Genomic DNA, 22,154 nt, shown 5'->3' with positions numbered 1-22,154 from the left:
AAGCATCTGTCGTTCATTTGGAACCTGGGGCTATGCAGGGCATGTTCTTTTCATGTGATCCCCAAAGTGCAAGAAAGTAAGACCAACTGTACAAGAACATTTGAAGTGTCTGCTTATGTCACATTCACTGACATCCCAAGAGTCAGAGCTAATTGCATGGACAGGCCCAGGGTCAGATGGTCCACACTCACAGTACATTTCCCCCACCTTGATAAGGCAAGGGCATGTGTGTATATAACCATTAGAGAGGAGTGAGAATTGGAACCAGTAGCTTGTTCTCCCACAGGGGGATTGATATTTCCTTTTTTTTTTTTTTTTAATGTTCTTTTTTTTTGAATTTTATTTATTTTTTTATACAGCAGGTTCTTATGGTATTTCCTTTAAACTTCTTCTTATACTTCTCTATATACCAATGTTTTATTCTAAGCAAATGCCGGAATAAAAAATATTTTAAAAATATTAGAGACATAGAGATCAATGGAATAGAATTGAGAGTCCAGAAATAAGCCCTCACATTAGTTGTCAACTGATTTTTTTGACAAAGTTGCCAAGATGATTCAGTGGGGGAGAAAATCAGTTTTTTCAGTAAGTGATGCATATACACATGCAAAAGAATGATATTCAACCCTTACCTCACACCATATACAAAAATAAACTCTACAGGGACCAAAGACCTAACAGTGAGCTAAACCTATAAAATTCTTAGAAGAAGACGTACATATAAATCTTGGTGACCTTGGATGAGGCCGTGGTTCCTTAAATATGACGCAGAAGCATAGGCAGTGAAAGGAAAGAAAAGATAAATTAAACTTCACCCAATTTAGAAGCTTTTGTGCTACAGAGGACACCAGCAATAGTAATAATACCATTTGCAGCAACATGGATGGACCTAGAGATTATCATACTAAATGAAGTAAGTCAGAGAAAGACAAATATCATCTGATATCACTTATGTGTGGAATCTAAAAACATAATACAAATGAACTTATTTACAGAACAGAAACAGACTCACAGACATAGAAAACACATTCGTGGTTACCAAAGGCGGTGGTGAGGAGAGATAAATTAAGAGCTTGGGATGAATAGGTACACACTACTTTATAGAAAATAGGTAAACAACAAGGTCTTACTGTATAGCACAGGAAACTATATTTAATATCTTGTAATAACCTATAATGGAAAAGAATCTGAAAAAGAATATATGTATCTATGAATCACTTTGCTGTATACCAGAAACTAATACAACATAGTAAAGCAAGTATATTTGAATTAAAAAATAAAAACAAAGTACACGAGCAAGGAAGTGAAAAGACAACCCACAGAATAGGAAAAAATATTTGCAAATCAAATACCTGATAAGGGGCTTGTATCTACAAAAAAAAAAAAAAAAATCTTACAAGTCAACAGTGAAAAGAGAAATAACCCAATTAAAAAATAGGTGAAGGATTTGAATAGAAACGTCTTCAAAATAGGTACCAATAGCCAATATGCACATGAAAAGCTGCTTGACATCATTATCCATCAGGAAAAAAAATGCAACTCAAAAGCACAGTGAAGTACCTCTTCACACCCACTAGGATGGCTAAAATAAAAAAGATAGACAATAATAGCATTGGTGAGGATGTGGAGAAATTGGAACCCTCACAGACTGTTGGTGGGAATGTAAAATGGTGCAGTCACTTCGAAAAACAGTCTGGTAATTTCTCAAAACAGTCTGGTAATTTCTCAAAAAAGTTAAACATAGAGTTGCTATATGACCCAGCAATTCCACTCTTCGGCAAATACTCCAAAGAATTGAAAACATACATCCACACGGAAATTTATATGTGACTGTTCATAGCAGAATTATTCATAACAGCCAAAAAGTGAAGCAACACAAATGTCCATAGCTGATGAGTGGGTTAAGAATATGTGGAATTTATGTTAACGCATGTATGTGGAACCTAGAAAAATGGTACAGATGAACCGCTCTGCAGGGCAGAAATTGAGACACAGATGTAGAGAACAAACGTATGGACACCAAGCAGGGAAAGCGGCGGGGTGGTGGTGGTGGTGGTGTGATGAATTGGGTGATTGGGATTGACATGTATGCACTGACGTGTATAAAATTGATGACTAATAAGAACCTGCTGTATAAAAAATAAAATTCAAAAATTCAAAAAAAAAATCCAGTTCACAAAACACCATATATTGCATAATTCCACTTACATTTAATGTTTGGAATAGGTACATCTATGGAGATAGAAAGTGGATTAGTGTTTTCCTAGGGCTGGATGGGGAACTTGGGCAGAATGGGAAGTGACTGCTAAAGGGTTCGAGGTTTCTTTTGAGGAAATGAAAGTGTTCTAAAATTGATTACAGTGGCAACTGCCTACTCTGTGACTATACTAAAAACCATAGATGTATTTTATGACATGTGAATTATGTCTCAATAAAACTGTTATTAAAAAAATAGAAAGATGGACTAACGGTTTAAATAGAATCCCAGGTGTTATTAGAACAATTCCAGTGTAAAATCTATCTGGATTTACTGTGTACAGCTAAAGTTAAAAGCATGTGTTTTTTCAGTAAGGAATCTCAGTAACCTAAGCTTTTTCAGTTCTTTACTCAGTGATCAGTTTTATTTTACTCTTTTATTTTTTCCAGTTTTATTGAGATCTAATCGACATGTAACATTGTATAAGTTTAAGGTGAACAACATAAGGATTTGATATAAGCATATAGTGTGAAATGAGTTTGCAGGGGCCAGCTCTTTGGTCTCCAAGCCAGATGCAGGAAATGAACTAGAATGTAAAAAAACTAAAAATTAAACTTAACTTTACTAATGTAAATTAGTGTTCCCTTTTAGTCTAGAAGGAACCTCCTATGTGCTTGGGACTGTCCATTGCTTTACACACATTCCTATAAACCTATTTTACATATATATAAACTGAGGCTCAGAGAAGTTACTTAGCACAGCTTCTTTATGGTGCTTTCCAAAGTCACAATGCCCAGGACGGCAAAACCTTGTATAATTGCCATAATTATTTTAAAAGGAACAGTAGAACAAGTACTTAACTGGGACTAAATATCTTATTTGGTGTTGGTGGGGAAGGAGGAGGAGATTCGTCTTGAGAAAGTTTTAGTTATTTTAGGTTAAGTCTGATTTCCTATGGGAAGACCTCTCTGTCTCTACTGTCTTTACTTTGAGTGTATGTTCAATTGCTGCATTTACCTGTCAATTTTATTTTTATGCTGCACTGAATATTATGTTTATATCTCTGTTTCTACCACTAGATGTGAGGACAGGTGTTAATTTTATCTAGCTTGGTCTTGTCAGAATCCATCAGAGTATGCAGTCTTAAGGAAAGAAGAGGGGGTTTGTGTAATTACAATAGGGAATTCCATAGGAATTCCTATATTTAAAAGTAATAAATGCGATGGAGAACATCACAAGAAAGCTGGTTTAGACTCCTCTTTTTTTTTTTTTTTTAATATTTATGTGTTTGTTTATTTTTGGCTGCGTTGGGTCTTCATTGCTGCGCGTGGGCTTTCTCTAGTTGGGGTAATCGGGGGCTACTCTTCGTTGAGGCCTGAGGGCTTCTCATTGTGGTAGCTTCTCTTGTTGCGGAGCACAGGCTCTACGGTCGTGGGCTTCAGTAGTTGTGGCGTGTGGGCTCAGTAGTTGTGGTGCACGGGCTTAGTTGCTCCGCAGCATGTGGGATCCTCCCGGACTGGGGATCGAACCTGTGTCCCTTGCATTTGCAGGCAGAGTCTTAACCACTGTGCCACCACTCTTGGTTCTGATCTGAGGCTGCTGCTAAGTCAGAATTTTGAAGGTGATTATTCTCAGTCTTTACCCTTGGGCCTCTGTTCTTTTAACTGTTACTGAAGTCCCATCTTTTAAAACTAATGACCCAGTATGAAATTTCAGAACTGCTAAAATTGATTTGTCTATTTACTTACCTGTTTTAAATGTGAAATAAAATTGCATCTGTGTGGAAAATCCCCTAGCACCAATGAAAATTGCGATTCTACATTTGCTGAGAAATATCTTTATTTGTCCTCTGGGACATCTTAAACTTTAGTTGGCTTCTATTAAACTTTTATGAGAACAAAACGAGTGAATGACTTTTTCTTCAAACAGGTGCTTTTTGTTGTTTCAATGAAAGAAGGCACTCTTGAAACAGAACTTGTTCTTTTAAACAAATTACTCAGTGTGCCTTACAAAGAAAAAAAAAAAAAAAAAAAAAAGAAAAGGGTGGGGGACAGGTTTGAGTAGATCACTACCACCACTACAAAACTGCAGAATATTAAAATTTGCTCATAATTATGTTTTTATTCTGCCTTTGTCTACATATTGCCTCAGATATCTCCAAGGGGCCTAACATGCTTTCATTATAAATTCATATCTTTATGCAAAGCATTAGTCTCCCTTCTCTGTCCTGTTTTAGAATGCAAATGCTCCTGGGAGCAGTGATTAAGGAGGGCTTTTGCTAAAGGGTCCTGGAGTGAGGTGCTGGCAGGGGGAATGCAGAACTACGATCCGAAGGCTATCACCCTGCCACTTAATAGCTCTACCTGTGTTCAGCCTTGTGTTTTTACTTGGAATAAAACCACCTGCCTAAAGCCCAGAAAAGAAAAGAAAAGAAAAAAAAAAAGGAGAAAGTATTCTGCATTAAGATCCGTGAAGTGAATGTCCCAAGTTGAACAATCAGTTGGCTTGTAACTTAATAATCCTTGGTGTTCCTATGTCTTCCCATCCCCCAGTCACTAAAGCACACACTTGAGGTTGCAGTAGATTGATATATGGTCCCCCATAGATATCCACATCCTAATGCCCAGAGCCCATGAACACATCACCTTACATTGCAGATGTGAATAAGGTGAAGATCTTTGGATGGGAAAATGATCCTGGATTATCCGGGGGCGGCCCAATGTCATCACAAAGGTCTTGTAAGAAAGTGGCAGGAGGCTGAGAGAGGTAAGAAAATATTACGCTGGTGGCTTTAAAGATGGAAGGAGGGAACCTCTAGAAGTTGGAAAAGACCAATAATAATAATAATAATAATAATTCTTCCCAAGTGTCTCCAGAAGGAATTCAGCCCTGTGGACCCATTTTAGACTTCTGACCTCCAGAACTGTGAGATACTAAATTTATGCACCAGACCCTTCTAGCCATTCTCCATGCTACAGCCAGACCCATCCGGTGAAAACACAAATGGGTTTATAGAAAGCCCTATGTAGAAAACCTTTAGTTTCTTTGTATTACCATTAAAAAGAAACCAAATGTCATCCTGTGAAGTGCCCCGCCCTGCATGATCTGGTCCCTGTCTGTTTTTCCAGCTTTATCAGAGGACAGTGGTGATTTTTGAGTCAGAATGTCTGAGTTTGGCTTCAGCTTGTACCACTTACTACCTGTGTGACCTTGGACAAGTTAACCTCTCTATGCTTCAGTTTCCTCTTTGGTAAAATACCTCATTGGCTGTTTGTGAGGATTAATGTGTTAATACAGCGCCTGGCCCTGTTCTAAGCACAATATAAATAGTTAGATAAACTTATCTTTATTGTGAGTATTGACGCATGTCATTGGTCATAGTGGACACTAAACAAACGTTTGATGGATGGATGGATGAAAAGAAGAAAGAAAACAGTGTTACATTCATAACTGCTAGACATACACCATTACTTCTCTCTAGTAGGCAGAAATGAATCCGTTTCAGAGGAACACAACCAAAACTTAGATGAGTGAAGAGACAACTAGACATTTGGGAGCCAGATTTTGGCCACTTAGATATATAGACTGGAATCAAAGATCTGATTTCCTGTGAAGAAAGATGGAAGCTGTCCACTCTTGAGAGAATCTTTAACCAGCACTGAACTTATATTGCAACAAGCATTAGTGAGTTTTCAAATGTGCATTGATAACTGTTAAGACCTGAAGTTGGTATATATAATAAATATTGATACATGTTTCTAAACTGTTCTTATCTCAATTTATTGACATTTCTTTTTAATAATACATTGCCTTCTAACTGCAGAATCATACTCATGGCTGTGGTGTTTCCAGAGTATAGATACCTGCCGAACCCTAACAGTACTCTCTGTTCATAATGTTTACTTTTGGGTATATACTATACAAAGAGAAAACTTCCTTTAGGATTTCAGTGTGGTAAGTCTCAGCTCCTTGGCGGGTAATGTTTATGGTCCTTAGGATGGGTCTGTATTAAGAGATAATAGTAAACATCCTGTGTGGAGGACAGAGGACGTCTCTAGAGCTTTGGTTAGCTTCACTACACTGGGGAGGAGCGTTGAGGGGCATTTTATCTACAGAGTTCTTCCCCCTTTAGTTTAATACCCTCCAAGTTCTTCGTTCTACTTTTATATGTCAGTGCTTTAAAAATTGAATCCATTTGAATAAGCATTCCTTGAGAGCCTTTAAACATATATTTTTAAAAAACTTCATGTTCTAGGTGTTTTTTTGCTAATATATATAGAAAGACAGTATTTTGGTCAGGTTTATTAAGGTATAACTTACATACAGGAAAGTTGACCCTTTTTCGTGTACCTTTCTGTGTGTTTTGACAGAGACACACAGTCATGTGATTGCCACAATCACCAACATATAGAACCATTCCATCACCCCCCAAAATCCTCTCCTGCCCCTTTGTAGTACACCCCTCCCTCCGTCTCCAGTCCCCGGCAACAACTGATCTGCTTCCTGCCTCTATAGTTTTGCCTTTTCCAGGATGTCGTATAAGTAGAATCATTCTGAGTGTAGCCTCCTGAGTCTGGCTTTCTTGATTGGAGTTTTAGACGTGTTGTGTGGACCAGCAGTTAACTTTTTTGTATTGCTGAGTAATATTTCTTTGTGTGGATCGACCACAGTTTACTTACCCATTCATCTGTTGGAGGAGAGTTGGCTTATTTCCAGGCTTGAATGATTATTGATAAAGCTACTGTAGCCATTCACATACATCTTTTTTAGTATGAACATAAGTTTTTATTTCTCTCAGGTAAATATCTAGGAACAGGATTGCTGGGTTGTATGGTGGGTAGTATATACATAACTTTACCAGAAATCATCAAACTGTTTTCCAAAGTGGCTGCAGCACTTTGTATTCTCACCAACAATGTATGAGAGTTCCAGGTGGTCCGCATCCTCATCAGCACTTGATATTACCAGGGTTTTTTTTGTTTGTTTCTTTTTGATTAAAATGTTCTATAGGTATGTAATGACATCTCACTGTGGTTGTAATTTGCATTTCCCTAATGCATGCTGATGTTGAATTACTTTACCTATGCTTGGTTACCAACCATATAGCTTCTTTTATTCTATTTATTTCTACATTACACTATATATCTATATATGTATACTTTAGCTACTCTTAAAATTTGAATTTAGAACTATTTGCTGCTACTGTATAAAAATACAAATAATTTTTATTTATTAACCTTGAATCCTAAGACCTTGCTAAGTTCACTTACTAGTTCTAGTAGTTTTGTCAATTCCTATGATTTCCATGTAAATTATTATGTCATCTGAAAACAAAGACAATTTCGCTTCCTTCTCAATTATTATATCTTTTATTTCTTTGCCTTGCCTTATGTTAACGGCTTGAACTATGGTAAAATGTTGAAAAGAGGTATGGAGAATGGGCATTCTTGTTGCTGATATTAGGGAGAAAGTAGCCAATATTTTACCATTAAGTATGATATTAGCTGCTCATTTTTCAGAGATACCCTTTGCCAGATTGTGGAAGTCTTCTTAATTTTTGGAGTTTTTATCATGAACGTGTGTTGAATTTTAAGTGCTTTTGATGCTGAAAACTCGGCCTCTGTGCACTGGTGCCGAATCAAATCTCAGAGACAGAGTTTTGGGTAAAGTAGGAAAGAATAGCTTTATTGCCTTGCCAGGCAAAGGGGGACACAGCGGGCTTGTGCCCTTCAAAAACTAAGTCCCAACCGGGGAGGATTTGGTGAGGAGTTTAACAGCAATGGTTCAAGCAGTGGAGTTGCTGATAAGGATCAGGGTGTGTGCAGGGCCTGCACTCTAGCCTCAGGTGATCTCCTAATGAGCTTCTCCTGTTCCTTTAATCTGGCCTCATATGGTCTCATGATGAGCTTCTCTGCAATGAAAAATGCTAACATCTTCCATTTGTTGGGGGGGGGGGGGTTTAGTTCTGTAAAAGAGCTCAAAGATATTGTTATGTGTATCGCTTGAGGCAGACCCAGGACCCTGCCCCAAGGCTGCACTAATGTTTCTTGATTGCTCCTCCCTTGTCTCTGCATCCCCTCCCTTCCCTGATTAGCAAGTGTTTGAAAGGCTTCTGTGCCCAGGAGCCCCACAAGGTCCTGCTAGGTTTCATCTTGTCTGCATCTATTGGGATGATCATATAGTTTTTATTTTTTAGCCTGTAATATGGTGAGTAACATTGATTGGTTTTTAAATGTTAAATCCACCTTGCATTCCTGGAATAAACCCAACTTGATCCACCTGGCTGGATTCAATTTGCTAAGATTTTGTTAGAGGTATTTCTTTCCGTGTACATGTGGATGTTGAACTGTAAATTCTTTCTTGGGTAATATCTATTTCAGTTTTGTTATCAGTGCTATGCTGGCCTCACATGAGAGAAAGAGTGTTCCCTCCTCTCTTTTCTGAGCAAAAACTGTTCACGATTGGTGTTATTTCTTCCTTAAGCAGTTGATAAATTTGACCACTGAAACTATCTGGGCCTGGAGTTATCTTTGTGGGAAGTCTGTTGAACAAAATTTGATTTCTTTAATAGTAAAGGGCTATTCAGACTTAAAAGTTCGATCCTGTTTCAGTTTTGATAAGTTGTATTTTTCAAAGAATTTGTCCATTTCATCTATAATATCAAATTGGTTGGCATACAATTGTCCATAATGTGTCCTATTATCTTGTTAATGTCCATATGTCTTCAGTGATGGGCTCTTTTTTTTTTTTTTACTTGTAAGCATGGTTCTTTTTTTTTTTTAAATTTAATTAATTAATTAATTAATTTTTGTCTGTGTTGGGTCTTCGTTGTTGTGCGCAGGCTTTCTCTAGTTGTGGCGAGCGGGGGCTACTCTTCGTTGCCATGTGTGGGCTTCTCATTGCGGTGGCTTGTTTTGTTGCAGAGCGCGGGCTCTAGGCACGCGGGCTTCAGTAGTTGTGGCTCACGGGCTCTAGAGCGCAGGCTCAGCAGTTGTGGTGCATGGGCTTAGTTGCCCTGCGGCGTGTGTGGGCATATGGGATCTTCCCAGACCAGGGCTCAAACTCACGTCTCCTGCATTGGCAGGTGGATTCTTATCCAGTGTGCCACCAGGGAAGTCCCCATTGATGGTATCTTTTACATTAAATGCTCTCTGTATTTTTTTCTTGGCCAGCTTAGTTAGGAGACGTATACATATGTATTTTCATTACTGTGTTAAGAAGTTGGATTGAATCAATGCTTTGTCTCTGAATGGCAACTTGGAAGGCTAGTCATATGTGCCTCAAAATGGAACACTTAACCCCTCTGAAGATAAGAGGTCTCATCAAGGGAAGCCACAGAAATACCACAGCATATGAATTTTTCTCGGACAATTTCAGGGACATTAAAGTTAAAGCAAAAAGACTACACTTACAATATTAAAACGACATTATACGATGCAGATTTTAGTTATTTTTTAGGTTATTGGAAAATTTCTTGGAAGTTTCCCATGTTAAGAATTTAGGGCTGTCCTCCCACTCTTTGGCCACTTTCTTCATTCTTCTCTGCCCTCCGGAAAACGAAAGCACTGAATCAAATCCAAGTTCTTCACTCTACAGCTGCAAAAGTCTCCAGACCGTGAAAGCCAACGGTTACAAAAATCAGATGGGAAAATAAAATATGCCCAGTAATTTCAACGGACCGGAGGCTTTCAATTTAAAACGAATGTCTCTCGAACCCTCTGCCTAGGTCTTGTCGAGGTACGTGTTATTTTAAAAAATGTGTTCTTACTCCTGGGCAGAGATTAGGGTATAGAATAGTAACATGAGTCAAGTGCGAACCGGGGAGCAGGCAAGAATAACAAGTTCACATTTACTGAGCACTTCCTCTTTACTAGGGAATAACATGACATTTAAGCCTGGCAAGCCCCTGAGAGAGGTTCTAGTGATCGTCTCATTTTACAGAGGAAGCCGGTGTCACTCGACCAAGGTCACACAGGTATGCAGTGCAGATGGGCGCCTAAATACCTCAGGGCCAGAGAGAGGCGCGGTGAGATGTAATTAAAACAAACGTACAGCCCCTGGTCCTTCGGGTCCCCCCAGGAGCAACGACTGGCTGCGCAGCCCTGGCAGGAGCTGGGGAACCGCGCTCCAGCGAGCGGCTTCCCGCGGGGAGGTGGGAGGGCCGGGGAGAGCCTGCCCGGGCCCCGCCCACGCCCTGCTGCGACTTCCCGTTCGCCGTCGACCGGCGCGCGTCAGTGACGTCCCCTCGCCTGCCGCCGGGAAGTGCGCGCGGCGATGACGGCGCAGCGGGGCCGGTGAGCGGGCGCGCGGGGTACCTGCGGGTACGCGCCGCTGGAGGGGGGGAGCGGCGGCGACGACGCGAGATGCCCGAGGGCTCTCGCGCGGGCCCGGTCTTGGGGAAGGCGGGTGCCGGGGGCGGTGAGAGGCCTCTTCCGGACTAGGGGACGGAGCCCGACGTGGAGGTCGCGGGGCCGCGTGTCCGCCACGTCTCGCCTACCGCGGGCTGATTCATCGGGCTTCCCCTGGGCGCTTTCCCTTCCTCGCGGCCGGGCCCCTGAGGGTCTCCCTTTTCTGTCCAGCACCTGTCGTGGGAGGGGCGGGACACACCGTTTCCTGGGACCTGGGTCTCCCCCCCCCCCCCCCCCCCGGGTTTTTCTGAGTTGAATCGGAGGTGGAAGGAAGCGCGGTGTTTGTCCTCCCCAGTGGTCTGGATGAGGGGAGCTCGCCCCCTGGTGGGAAGCGCCGCTCTTTGAAACCTGCTTTCCAAGTAAAGGAATGGTTCTTCTCTAGTGGTTTCCGTCAGGGGTCACTTGAGCTCTGTTGTTGCCGCCTCACGGAGGCCCACCTTATGTGGAAAGCGGGGTGGGATGACGGAGGACGGAAGGCGGGGTGTGGGTGGGTGGGATTCAGGCGACGTGATGGGAGGGGCGGATGGTGAATGAGGAAGAAGCGGGCAGCAAGGACCGGTCATGGGGAAATACCTTATTTTACAGTGCCTAGGAAGTATCCCTGGGTCGTAAGTCTCAGGTGCGTGTGGGCAGGTGTGTGACCGTGCCTTGTCCTGGAGGAGACCAAGTGTTCCTGCAAGTCTTTGAGTTACATTTTATGCAACCACTGTTCTCGGCAGCCCTGTACCCCTCACGCTCTAAACCACCTCCCGGAAGAGCACCCTAACAGTAAAATAAATATGCGCGGGTAGTATCGGTAGTATGTCCTTCATGAGTGCAAAACCAGATAACGACAAGCGTAGATCCAGCTGTAATTCTCCCTCCCATTGTCGCTTTTTTCAGTTTTTCCTCTGAACAGGAGATGAATGTCTCTCTCTGTTGATAAGTAAAATCGCAGACTATCCCTTTGTTGTCCTTCACCCGGAAGTTTCATTGTTGGGCATGCTTGCTTGTCTTGTAGGTGCGTGGTTGGTGACTTTCTCTCCAGATGCTAAGGTGCCTGGATCCGTGGCGCAGGCAGTTGCTGAGCTGCAGCTGGAGTAGACTGTGCCTTCTGAAGCACTCTCTGTTTACCATGAAGTTGCAATCTCCAGAGTTCCAGTCACTTTTCACAGAAGGCTTGAAGAGTCTGACAGGTGAGAGATTAGGATGCCTCTTCTTGCTTTGGAAGCCTGTAAAAATGGAGAGGCAGAGGGTTAACGTTTTTTAGCCAACATTCATGGTTTTTTGTTGTTGTTAAGCTAATGAAAGCAGGGTTTACCATGGGTAGTCCAAAACTATAGCCAAATCATGAGAAGAGGCAAATAATGATTGCAGTTAAAATGCATGGCTTTTTTGTGTGTCACCCCAGGTACTTTATATGCATCACAGAATTGGGCCTGCTAACTTGAGGAGTAGGTACTTTTTCTCTTGTTTTATGGTTGAAGAAACAGAGGCTTAGGAATGTGAAATGCTTTTCCAACGTTTTTATAGCTAATAACTGGAGAGCTGGGTTTTGAACTTGTGCAGTCTGGTTTGAGAACGCAGCTTGCAACCACTAAGCTATATTTCCGCCCCAGGTATAAGTGCTTTGTGAAACAACTGAAGGTAGAAGGAAGTGGGAGTTACGTCCATTTGTGCACATGCAAAACTTATCTGGAAGGAACACAGGAAACAACTTGAGCTAAGTGCCGGATTACAGCAGCTTCATCTTGCTTGCCGCAGTTCTGTCATTTCTTATGTTGGTTCTCAGCATCAGCTACTGCTGTTGCAGTGCACACAGCTGCATTTCAAAGCCTATGGTATCTTAGTCACGCCTTCAGAAATATATTAAGGTGTAGGGATGTAGAAACATGACCTTAGCTGTTGGTTTGCCACCCTGGCTGTCCATTAGATTCACCTGGGGAGCTTCTTATAACATACAGGTGCTGGTGTCCCACTCCTGCCCTACTGAACTGGAATCGGAATCTCTAGGGAGCATGGGCGTTTATACATTTTGATGAAAACTCCACCCTCTTAATTCTCATGACCAGAAGGTGGAGGAACCATTGCTTTAAAATGACTTTCCTTGCATTAGCTTATTGACAAAGCTACTTTCCTATTCTTGAAATAAGGTGATTTTTTTAGGTGTATGTCAGAGGTAAATGGTACAGAACTTGTTGATTTTTGTAGGTTCTTCACATAGTGCCGAAGTGGAGGGCCTAAAGCAGGTGCTTTGCTGTGAGTTTTAATTAGAGTGAAAAATGCTAGAAACTCACTGGCCCACAGAAGTGAGTCACATATGCTACATAAACTTTTCTGGTAACCGCATTAAAAAAATAGAGAAATGGGTGAAATGAATTTTAATAACTATTTTCAGTACATCAACTTATTTAATTCAGTATATCTACGATACCATCATTTTAATGTCAAATTTGTGTAAAAATTATGAGTGAGATAATTCCTACTCTTGCTCGTAAATCTTTGAATTCTGGTCCTTAGCACGTACCGACCGTCTTGATTCAGACTCGCCGCATTTCACGGTGCTCAAGAACCACGTGTGGCTACTGTTCATATGGCTCACGTCTAGAAGCTCCAACTTTGAGTTGAATTCTAGCTTGTTCTTTCTTTACACGCCTTTCCCAGCTCCCACTCTTCCCGTCTTCCATTGTAAGGGCCAAATGATTAGATGTAGGGAGTTAACTCTTGGGGGCCTATCTCAGATCCTTCTGCATTTTTCTTTTGGAAACAAGGCTGTGGATATTGATTACTGTTGGTCCTTGAACATTTTTTATTTTAACAGTTGCATTTGGCTTACTAACCCTGACTTCAAGAGCTGAGTTTTCTCCACCTTGAGAGGTCAAGTCCTAAGGAAGTTAGAGACGGAATAGTATGGTAAGAGAGTGCTGGTATTTGCCCAATGGTCTGGTCCTTGAAAGACTGGCAAATGGGAGCATGGGCATCTTCTAAGATTGCGTTTTTCTAGGTTATAGTGGAACTGGCAAGAATGGAATCTTGTAGTGCAGTGCCCAATGGTTAGAAAATCAACTAATTAGTTTTATTTGATCTTTGCTACTTTCTAAAGACTTGAGTATCCTGGTAAAATATAATGTTCTGTATGAGAACAATGCACAAAAACACACAAAGGAAAAAACAGATGGCTGTCGCACGGTGATGCTGTGCAGTTTCATACGGTACCAGTTCTTGAATCCTGATAGCTGTTTTGCCAAATGTGAAGTTAGTTCCCAGCGTGCAAGAATTTGGGAGGTTAGGACAGTGTATTATGCTCATAATACAGCGTTTTATAATGTCAGTTTATGTCATGTAATGTATGTTTCCTTTTGCTTAAGGACAGCCATATAATACCAGTGGCGTATGCGATTATGTCTTCGTTGTATACGTGAGACTGAAGTTCCAAGCCTAGTGCTTTTTGCATAAGTTACACGGTTAGTGGACGAGCCAGGGTTGCTGGCAGACGCTGGTCCGCGGTTAGCTGTCCGCTGCTTAGGTATGTGATGTCACCAAGTCGTATTAACATTTGGGACAGCTGGAGTAGCTGATCACTCTTGAAGTTTGGGACTTCCTAGAAACGCTGAGGAACAGATAGTTTCTTCTCTGGCAGTAACGGTCGTGCTGTGTAGTGGTCTTTTTACTAACACTTCCTGCCCGCGCTCCATCCCTACAGCCTCCAGCACTCAAAGCTCACAATTGTAAAGTGAAGCAGTTAATGAGAATTTGACTGAAAGTTAAAGTAAAATTTAGAAGATAGAGGACAGTGATAAGTTTTCTGACGAATTAATGTCATGGTCTTTAGGTTGCTCTTCAGACTGATTAATAATAGCCTGCTATCAGATGTGGCAGCTGACACAAATTAAGACCATTTGGAATGATGAGACCCTGCGTCTCATGAGTCTTAAGCTTGAGTGTACGTTAACTTTAGCTGTATGAGGTGTTATGTTCACTTGAGTATGCATGTGGTTTACAGAGTTTGTTGGAGCGTGGAATGTGTCCTTGTTTCTGTAAGATTGAAGGTGTCGGTAACTGAGGGGAAAAAGGAGCCTCTTTAAGCTGGATAATCCTTACTGTTTTGGGTCAATATAAAATCATGCCTTTCTTGCAGTTTTTGTGACTGCTGTTTCACACAGGCACGCACATGTGCCTTTACGTGCCATTCTCATTTATATCAAAATGTTAGAATTGTGAGAATTTTTGGACATAGTTACCCATTTCCATAGGGCTAATCAAAATGATGAATAGATTACTTCGAGTTCTGGAACATTTTTTCCTGTAATGTAGTTAATACACTGGATGACTTTGAACTTACAGTTTTATTTTAGTAGAGGCAGCTTGAGAATCTCAGAACAGTGGCTATCTTTGTGTTCAGCCTTGACCTTCATCCTCTTAAAGTAGGTTCAAATGAAAGTGAAACTTGCCCATTTTTTGCATTCCAACAGTTTCTTATGTACTCTCAAGTTGAAGGAAGAAAATCTTTTTAAAAAGTACACTTTTCAGTGCAGCGACCCTTTTTTTTTTTCTTTTCTTTCTTTTTCTTAAGCCTGTGTGTCACACTTCAGTTCCATCGTGAGCCAGTTTGGTATAAAGTAGAGTGAGATAGGTTTTCTACCCTGAGAAGTGGGGAGACAAAGACATAAACAGGTAATTTTCATGTAATTAAAGATAGGCTGCTCTCGTAGCTTAGGTGGAATTCACTTTACTCCACCACGAGGAGAGACTTCCTAAACTGAATCGCAGGAGTTGAGTAAGGGTGAGCTGGGTCAGTGTGTGTTCCCCACTGTGTGACCGGTTAGTGGGTCATAAAGTCGGCTTAGTGGTCCTGACCAGCCTTGAAAAATAGAGGAAAAGAGATAAAGAATGGAATAGATTAGATTGCATGGTATGTATAGTAAGGGTAAGTACTATTTCATGAAACTCTTGTTTACCTTACCTCTCTAAGTCTCAGAAAAGCTTTGGACTAACAGATGATTTTTATATTTTATTTTAAGGGGCCATGGACCCCATTTTAAGGACTCATTGGGACTTGAATGGAAATGTGGAGTTAAAGGAGTTTGCACACTTGCTCTGGGAGGGGGCTCACGGAAGTGGTAACCCTGTGGGAGAGCCTTTAGTTAAGGCAAGAAGGTAGAGGGAGGGAACCATTGTTATTTTTTCGCAGATCATTTTAGGGCGTCTCCAGAGGTCTGCAGCTGGAAGGTCTGGGAAGCACGGGTGGGGGAGGAGGATGGCGGAGAGCACAGAGGCTGGCGTGGGGGTGGAGGATGGCGCTTTGCGCTGTGGTCAGTGCGGCTAGAGCTCTGAGGCGCTTAGCCGAACGCTCGGGTCAGCGTCCTCCTGCCGCAGACCAGCAGGAGCACCCCTCGCCGAGACGGGGCGCCCTGACCATGCGGAACCTTGGGGCACCTTGGGGCCTCTGCGTAACAGGGCTGTAGAAAGGACGTCTTGTAGGATTTGAGCTTGAATCACGTGTTTTGGGGGCAAGTGGAAGAAGCGGGGGCTTTGCCGTGCATCAGGTGGTGTCAGGAAGCAGGGGTTAACCTGTGATTGTCTTAATAATTCTCACCTGGAAGGTGGGAACACAGTGTGAGGCTAACGCTGACTGGGAACTAGGAGTATCACACGTATGAACTGTTACAGGGTGCTGTCTGGACAGTGTTTGTGTCTCGTCTGTGTTCAGACATGATGACAGGTTGTCTTGATCCTGGTCGCAGCGTGGCCTTGTCTGCTGTGGATGTCCTCTGCCACGGTGACGTTCACAGGAGGACACCTGGGCCTCATGTGCATGTCCAGCTCACAGCAACACCAAGGCTTGTGTGGTGGTGGTGTCAGGCCGGGTCCTGGACGTCATGCTCACTGGGTCCCTGTGGCGTCCCTGAGTCACATGGGTGGTTGTGGTGGACTCGGCCTTGTCCTCTGCCTGCTTTGGGTGTCCTGGACTCAGGTCCTCACGGTGGCCCCAGTGTCATATGGCTTCTCCATAGAAGAGCTCTGAGCTGGTTTCAAACATCAGATGCCGGTTGTTTCTTGAAGGGTTCTCAGCTATAACGTTTATCGTGTGTGGTGTGATAGACTAATGTTTGACGGCTTCCTGCATGAATATGTTGTCTCAGCATAATACACAGAGAGAAACATGTGCAAGAACACTGCACATTTCTAAAGTATGCACGTAAACCCGGAGAGAGAAAGCGGAATTATTCACTTTACTTTTTAGTAGTAATTCACATTTACATTGATGACCTTGAAGCACTGTGGAATTCTAAATGGTCTTCCGAATTAACCTAAAAGAAATTCTGCACATTCCCTGCTTCTCATGGTTGTCAGAGGCATTCCGCTGTAGGCAGGTCGCTTCATTGCTGTGGGCCTTGTTCTCCTAATTTTTATGTAAAAAGGCTGAGTTCAATAATCTCTGCTCTCCCAAGTAGATGGGAAAACTTGTACTTCTGTGCTTAAAAGAAACACACTGAAACAGAAAACGTTCTTTTTCACCTCAGAATTATTCATCAAAGAAAATCATGAGTTAAGAATAGCAGGAGGAGCAGTGAGGGATTTATTAAGTGGAGTAAAGCCACAGGATGTGGATTTTGCTACCACTGCTACCCCTGCTCAAATGAAGGAGCTGTTTCAGTCGGTCGGCGTTCGTATGATCAACAACAAAGGAGAAAAGCACGGGACCATCACTGCCAGGGTGAGTGAAAAGTTTGACAGGAACTGCATTGCCTTTTTTGGTAAGTTAAAGAATTGTTATAGATCATTTCTAGTTTTTAAAAAGCAAATAACAAAAAGCCTAGTTAAAAAAAAAAGTCAGTCTCCTCTACCCCCTATTAAATCCTGCATCCTCCTTTGTTGAAGGCCCTTTTATTTTTATAGTCGTTACTTTTTCCCTCCACATTTCTAAAAAAGACCTTTCTACGCTCCAGTGTTTCATTTTCGTTTTTAATTTCCAGTCTTAAGATGTTGCTCGTTGAGGTCCTGCAGGGAAGATGATTGGGCCTTCCTATCACACCCTCCTCAACAGCAAGCACATACCATGCTCCTTCCCTCATCGTCTCAGTACACATGTGCCATAATTTTTGGTTAAATAAGTGCGTAACTGTTGTCTGTGGCTGGATCGTGCAGTGTGTCTCGACTACATTCCTCGTGTTCCGTGCTTTGGGTTTTCCCTGCAGTTAACGGCGTAGTTCTGTGACACAGCTCTCGTGTGCTGCTCATTCATTCATCCTGTGCTGTGCAGTTCCTCCCGGTGGCTTTCGCCACGTCAAGTTTCAGTTCCTTTTTCTGGAGCCAGCTCACCGGCTGCAGTCTGTCTTCTCCCATCTGTGCATCCTAGGCCGGCTCCCCACTCTCATCCTGGCGTTTCCCCGCACCAGATCTTGGGAGCTTCCTTGGCCTCTTACTTATCAGACCTCCTGGTTCCTGATCCCGTGGTAGTCTTTCCTGGATTATGCCCTCATTTTGGTAACCTGAGAGAGCTTTACACGTGTGAAATGTTTTTATTTTACCTTCACACTGATCTGATAGTTTGGTTGGCTGCGGAATTCAAGGCTGGGAATTATTTTCAGGCAGAAATGTAAGGGCTTTGTTTCTCTGCCTTCCCGTGCTGCCACTGAGAAGTCTGAGCTCATTCAGATCTCTCCTTTGTTTGAGACCTGATTATTATTATTATTTTTTCCCCCTCTTGGAAGCCTTTCTGATCTCTTTATCTCTGCTGTTTTTAATTTCAAGATGACGTGCCTTGGCTCGGACTTATTTTTTCATTCATTGTGTAGGGCACTTAGAGCCCCCTTGTGTTCCCCTCCTGATGTCATCCCCTTTGTTAAATGTCTTTCCCTTTGACAAATCCCGTGATGTTGGACGTTGGACCACGGGGACTGATCTCCTAGTTTTATCTTTTGTCTCTTATTTTATATTCTCGTTTGTTTTCTTTTACTTTCTCTGAGATTGCCTTAACTTGATCATCCAATTTTCCTATTGTATTGGCAACTTTTGCTGTCTTCTGAATTTTCAAGAGGTCTTTCTTACAGTATTTTTGAAAGCTTCCTGTTCTTGTTTCAGACGCAGCATCTTCTCTTATTTCCCTTAGGGCATCAATTATAGGTACTTCGACAATGTCTTTATTTCCTCTGAGCTTGTTCTGTCTTTGCTGTTGGCTTTCCTTCGGTGTGGGTATTTTTCGGTCTCTCTTTATGTTTGGGTGATCTAGTGTGTGCAGAATGACCTGAGCGCTTTACTGTAGTTCTGTGTGGGAAGCGTCAGCCAGTTAGTTATGGGACCACCACTGTCAATATCAGGAGGACTTTTCATTAGGAGACGTCAGAGGAATCCTCCAGTGTTACCCAGGTTAGAATAAGCCTGCTCGTTAGCATTTTGAAAACCAAGTGGGGAAAGGGATAGGGGTCATGTTGGTTTTTCTTCATGTTATTTTCATTGTGGTGCATCACTCCCATGGTCATGTGTCTGGTGCCCCAAGTTCTGATCATTTTGGGGTCAGCCTTTCTGGTTAATCTCTGTTTCTCTGCTTGGGTGAGGGAGGCACTCTGGAGGTCTAATTGTTTCTTACACGGATTTTCAACAGTCTTCATATTTCGTACCCTTTTCTTTGGGATAACTTGTGCCTCAAATTCCTGTTTCTGAAATTCTGTAGTGAGAACTAGTTTGTTTGTAGAGAAGAATGTGTATGAGGTTGAGAGAAATTCTAGAACAGACTTTTACGGATCATTAATGACTTTCAGTTCCTAATGAAGAGATTCCAAACTCCTGCTTGGCATGTAGCACCCTTTGCTGTCTTCCCCTACATGCTGATATGCTATTTGTCCAGTGTGCTTTCTCTTACACGTATCCCTCTTCCTCTCCATTGTGCCTTTGGTCATCTTTTCTCTTCATCTGAATGTTCTTCTTCCCACATCTGCATGTGCATATCCTACTTATTTTTCAAGGCTAAGACCACATGTCCCTCTAACATGAGGCTACCCAACTTTTCCCAGCTGGAGGTAATCTCTCTTCCCAAGATATATGTGGCACTGTATTTTAACCTCATTGATGATTACCAGTAAAGGAGCTGCAGGATGTGGTACCTGTATTTCTTCCTCTGTCAGTCCTTTGCTCAGTGGTATATATTCTGTAAATTGACATTCAGCTCTTTGCAAACGGGAGCTGTTACAAAATATTTCAAAGAGTAGCCTGGTTTGAAATTGAAGAACCAGAATATACTATTTTTAAGGGCTCTTCCCTTCTGCCACATGATTTGTCAGACATGCCATTTTTGTATGTCAGACTCATCTTTTTTAATTAAGATGGGTTTATTATTTCTTAAAAATTATTCTTTGGATCTATCTTTGAATACTGTGGGTGTCTTCCTGTCTCAAGGTATATGTGCACTAGTTGACTGTAAAAAGAAAGAAGATACCTGTCAGGCCTAACATGTTTTTTTCAATTCATCCAGTGATACTAAAAACGAATTTTAAAAAAACATATTTACTTCCAGCTTCATGAAGAAAATTTTGAAATTACTACACTACGGATTGACGTTGTCACTGATGGAAGACATGCTGAGGTCGAATTCACAACTGACTGGCAGAAAGATGCTGAACGCAGAGATCTCACTATAAATTCTATGTTTTTAGGTAATATATGTAGATAATGTTTTAATTCAGTCAATCCGAATGCCTTCTTTTTGAGTGAAACCTGCATCCTGGAAATGTTCCCCAGCTTGAGGGGTTGCATTAGTTTCTTCTAAGAGACGGCCTGTTGGTTGAAGATGACCCTGGAGCCAAGATCCCTGGGTTCCTCGGACTCCATCATTCTCTCGCTGTAAAATGAGGAAGGTGATATTAGCTTCCTTTGCAGGGTTGTTGTGAGGATTAAAGGAGCCGGTCGTGGCGAATCCCTGGCACAGTGCCTGGCACCTTATGAATCGCATCTAAAAATGTTAGGTTTCGGGTCAGAAACGCGCACACAGACACACACACACGCCGTGCCCCTTCTCCCCCTGTCGTCGCTGTACGCACACTCCACCCTCTCCTCTGCCGGAGCCGGTGGTGCACTTGGTCGGTGACGTCACCTCTTCCGCTGCCCGTTGCTCCGTGTGCCGAGCAGCACCGCTTCACCGTCTTCTGTAGCGTCGCGTTTCAGGAATTGTCTGTGCTCCGTCAGAGTTGGCGTGTGAGAGGGAACCTGTTTATCATCTCAGCTTAACTTGTTCATGAAAGGAGTGGGAATCATAATGGGAGTAGATGTGAATTACGTTAGTGTTTTGGTGCACAATTGAAGCATTAGTTTTTGTCCTTTAAATTTTAGACAAGCTCTTCGGGTTTAAATCCCCGGATTAGAAAAGAGAGATGGAGCATCCACCCTGCGTAACCTACTTTGGGGCACGGTAACTGTGAAAGGATGAAGCAATGGGATCCACTTCGTGGGATGGGGAAGGGGGCTGTAGGCCCAGACGGGGTCTCGCGCTAATTACATTAATGCCAAATCACGTTTCTACAGCACCTACTCGGTTCAAGGCGCATCAGTGCTCACTTGATACACTTTGGCTCATTTAATGCTCAGAAAAATTCCATAAAGTGGGTATTAAACTCATTCGACAGATGAGGAAACAGACTCAGAGATGTTAAGTACTTGAGCTCAAGTCATGGAGAGCCTTGATTGGTTTCCAAAGCCTGGGTGATTTATGACCAAAGGCAGCCCAGCTGGAGGCATGTTTTCTCTCCATCAGGGGGTGGAACGCCAGGTGTTAATTCCTTCTTACATCCTTTTTATTTAAACTGCTCCAACTACTGCAGTGTATGAAAAACCTTACAACTAGCTTCTCATACGCACACGCACACGTAACTAAAAGAGAGAAACGAATAGCCTTTTTCAAGAGACTATTTTATAAAAATAAAAGCTGTTCTTATTGGTACTACTGTTTTCTAACATTTGCTGAACCCTCATAATGTGCCAGCCAGTGTTCTAAGCCCATCACATAAATGTAATCTTCCCACCAACCCTATGAGTAGTTCCTGGTATTTAACTCAGGATAATTTGCTCCAAGTCCTGCAGCTGGTAAATGGGAGAATTAGGATTCCAACTTAAGCAGCCTGGCTCCAGAGGTCACATCCTTAACCACCACATTATGCTCGGCAACACAGCTTTGTTTCTCATTTTCATTCATCATTTTTTTTAAAAGGGTATTCAGAGCAAAACAAAGTACACGCCTATATATACTCAGTAATCCTCACCTTTAGCCCATTTTCCCATCCAGACTTTTTTCAAGCCTTATCAGATAAAGCATTCCTGGTTCTGGGGGTGAGGGTTACTTTGCTTTTCAAACCCTTATTTTCCGTTTTGTCACACTATGTTTTTTTCTTCCAAATTTGATCTTCTCTTTACTGAAAAAGAGCTGATTATTTCCACATTCCCCAGGGAGTTAAGAGTCTCTTCATTAAGAGAAGTAACATGAAGAGACAGATAATCTACCACATTTATGTTCTACTTTGTAATCGTTATCTTTGTCTCTTTATGTAGTTTGTTTATTTTCATTTCCTGTTATACCTTTT

At 42.1% G+C, this 22,154-nt stretch overlaps 1 protein-coding gene across 4 annotated transcripts in view; it reads left to right on the top strand.

Annotated features, from left to right (window-relative positions):
- The first annotated feature begins 10,433 nt into the window (after window positions 1-10,433).
- The window catches only part of TRNT1 (tRNA nucleotidyl transferase 1), a 20,600-nt gene continuing 8,879 nt past the window's right edge, over window positions 10,434-22,154 (top strand). The window contains exons 1-4 of one of the 4 annotated variants that reach the window (XM_068558842.1): window positions 10,434-10,491; window positions 11,606-11,780; window positions 17,109-17,302; window positions 20,099-20,237. In XM_068558842.1, the coding sequence (XP_068414943.1) occupies window positions 11,633-11,780; window positions 17,109-17,302; window positions 20,099-20,237 (481 nt within the window). In that variant the 5' untranslated portion in view covers window positions 10,434-10,491; window positions 11,606-11,632. Of the gene's footprint in view, window positions 10,519-10,595; window positions 10,616-10,872; window positions 10,965-11,605; window positions 11,781-17,108; window positions 17,303-20,098; window positions 20,238-22,154 lie in introns of those variants that run through there. The other 3 variants (XM_068558844.1, XM_068558846.1, XM_068558845.1) reach the window with 3 other exon arrangements.

This window comes from Eschrichtius robustus, chromosome 12 (genome assembly GCF_028021215.1).
Source record: "Eschrichtius robustus isolate mEscRob2 chromosome 12, mEscRob2.pri, whole genome shotgun sequence".
NCBI lineage: Eukaryota > Metazoa > Chordata > Mammalia > Artiodactyla > Eschrichtiidae > Eschrichtius > Eschrichtius robustus.
Note: the sequence above shows the minus strand (reverse complement) of the source record. Positions and strands in the feature narration are given on the sequence as shown.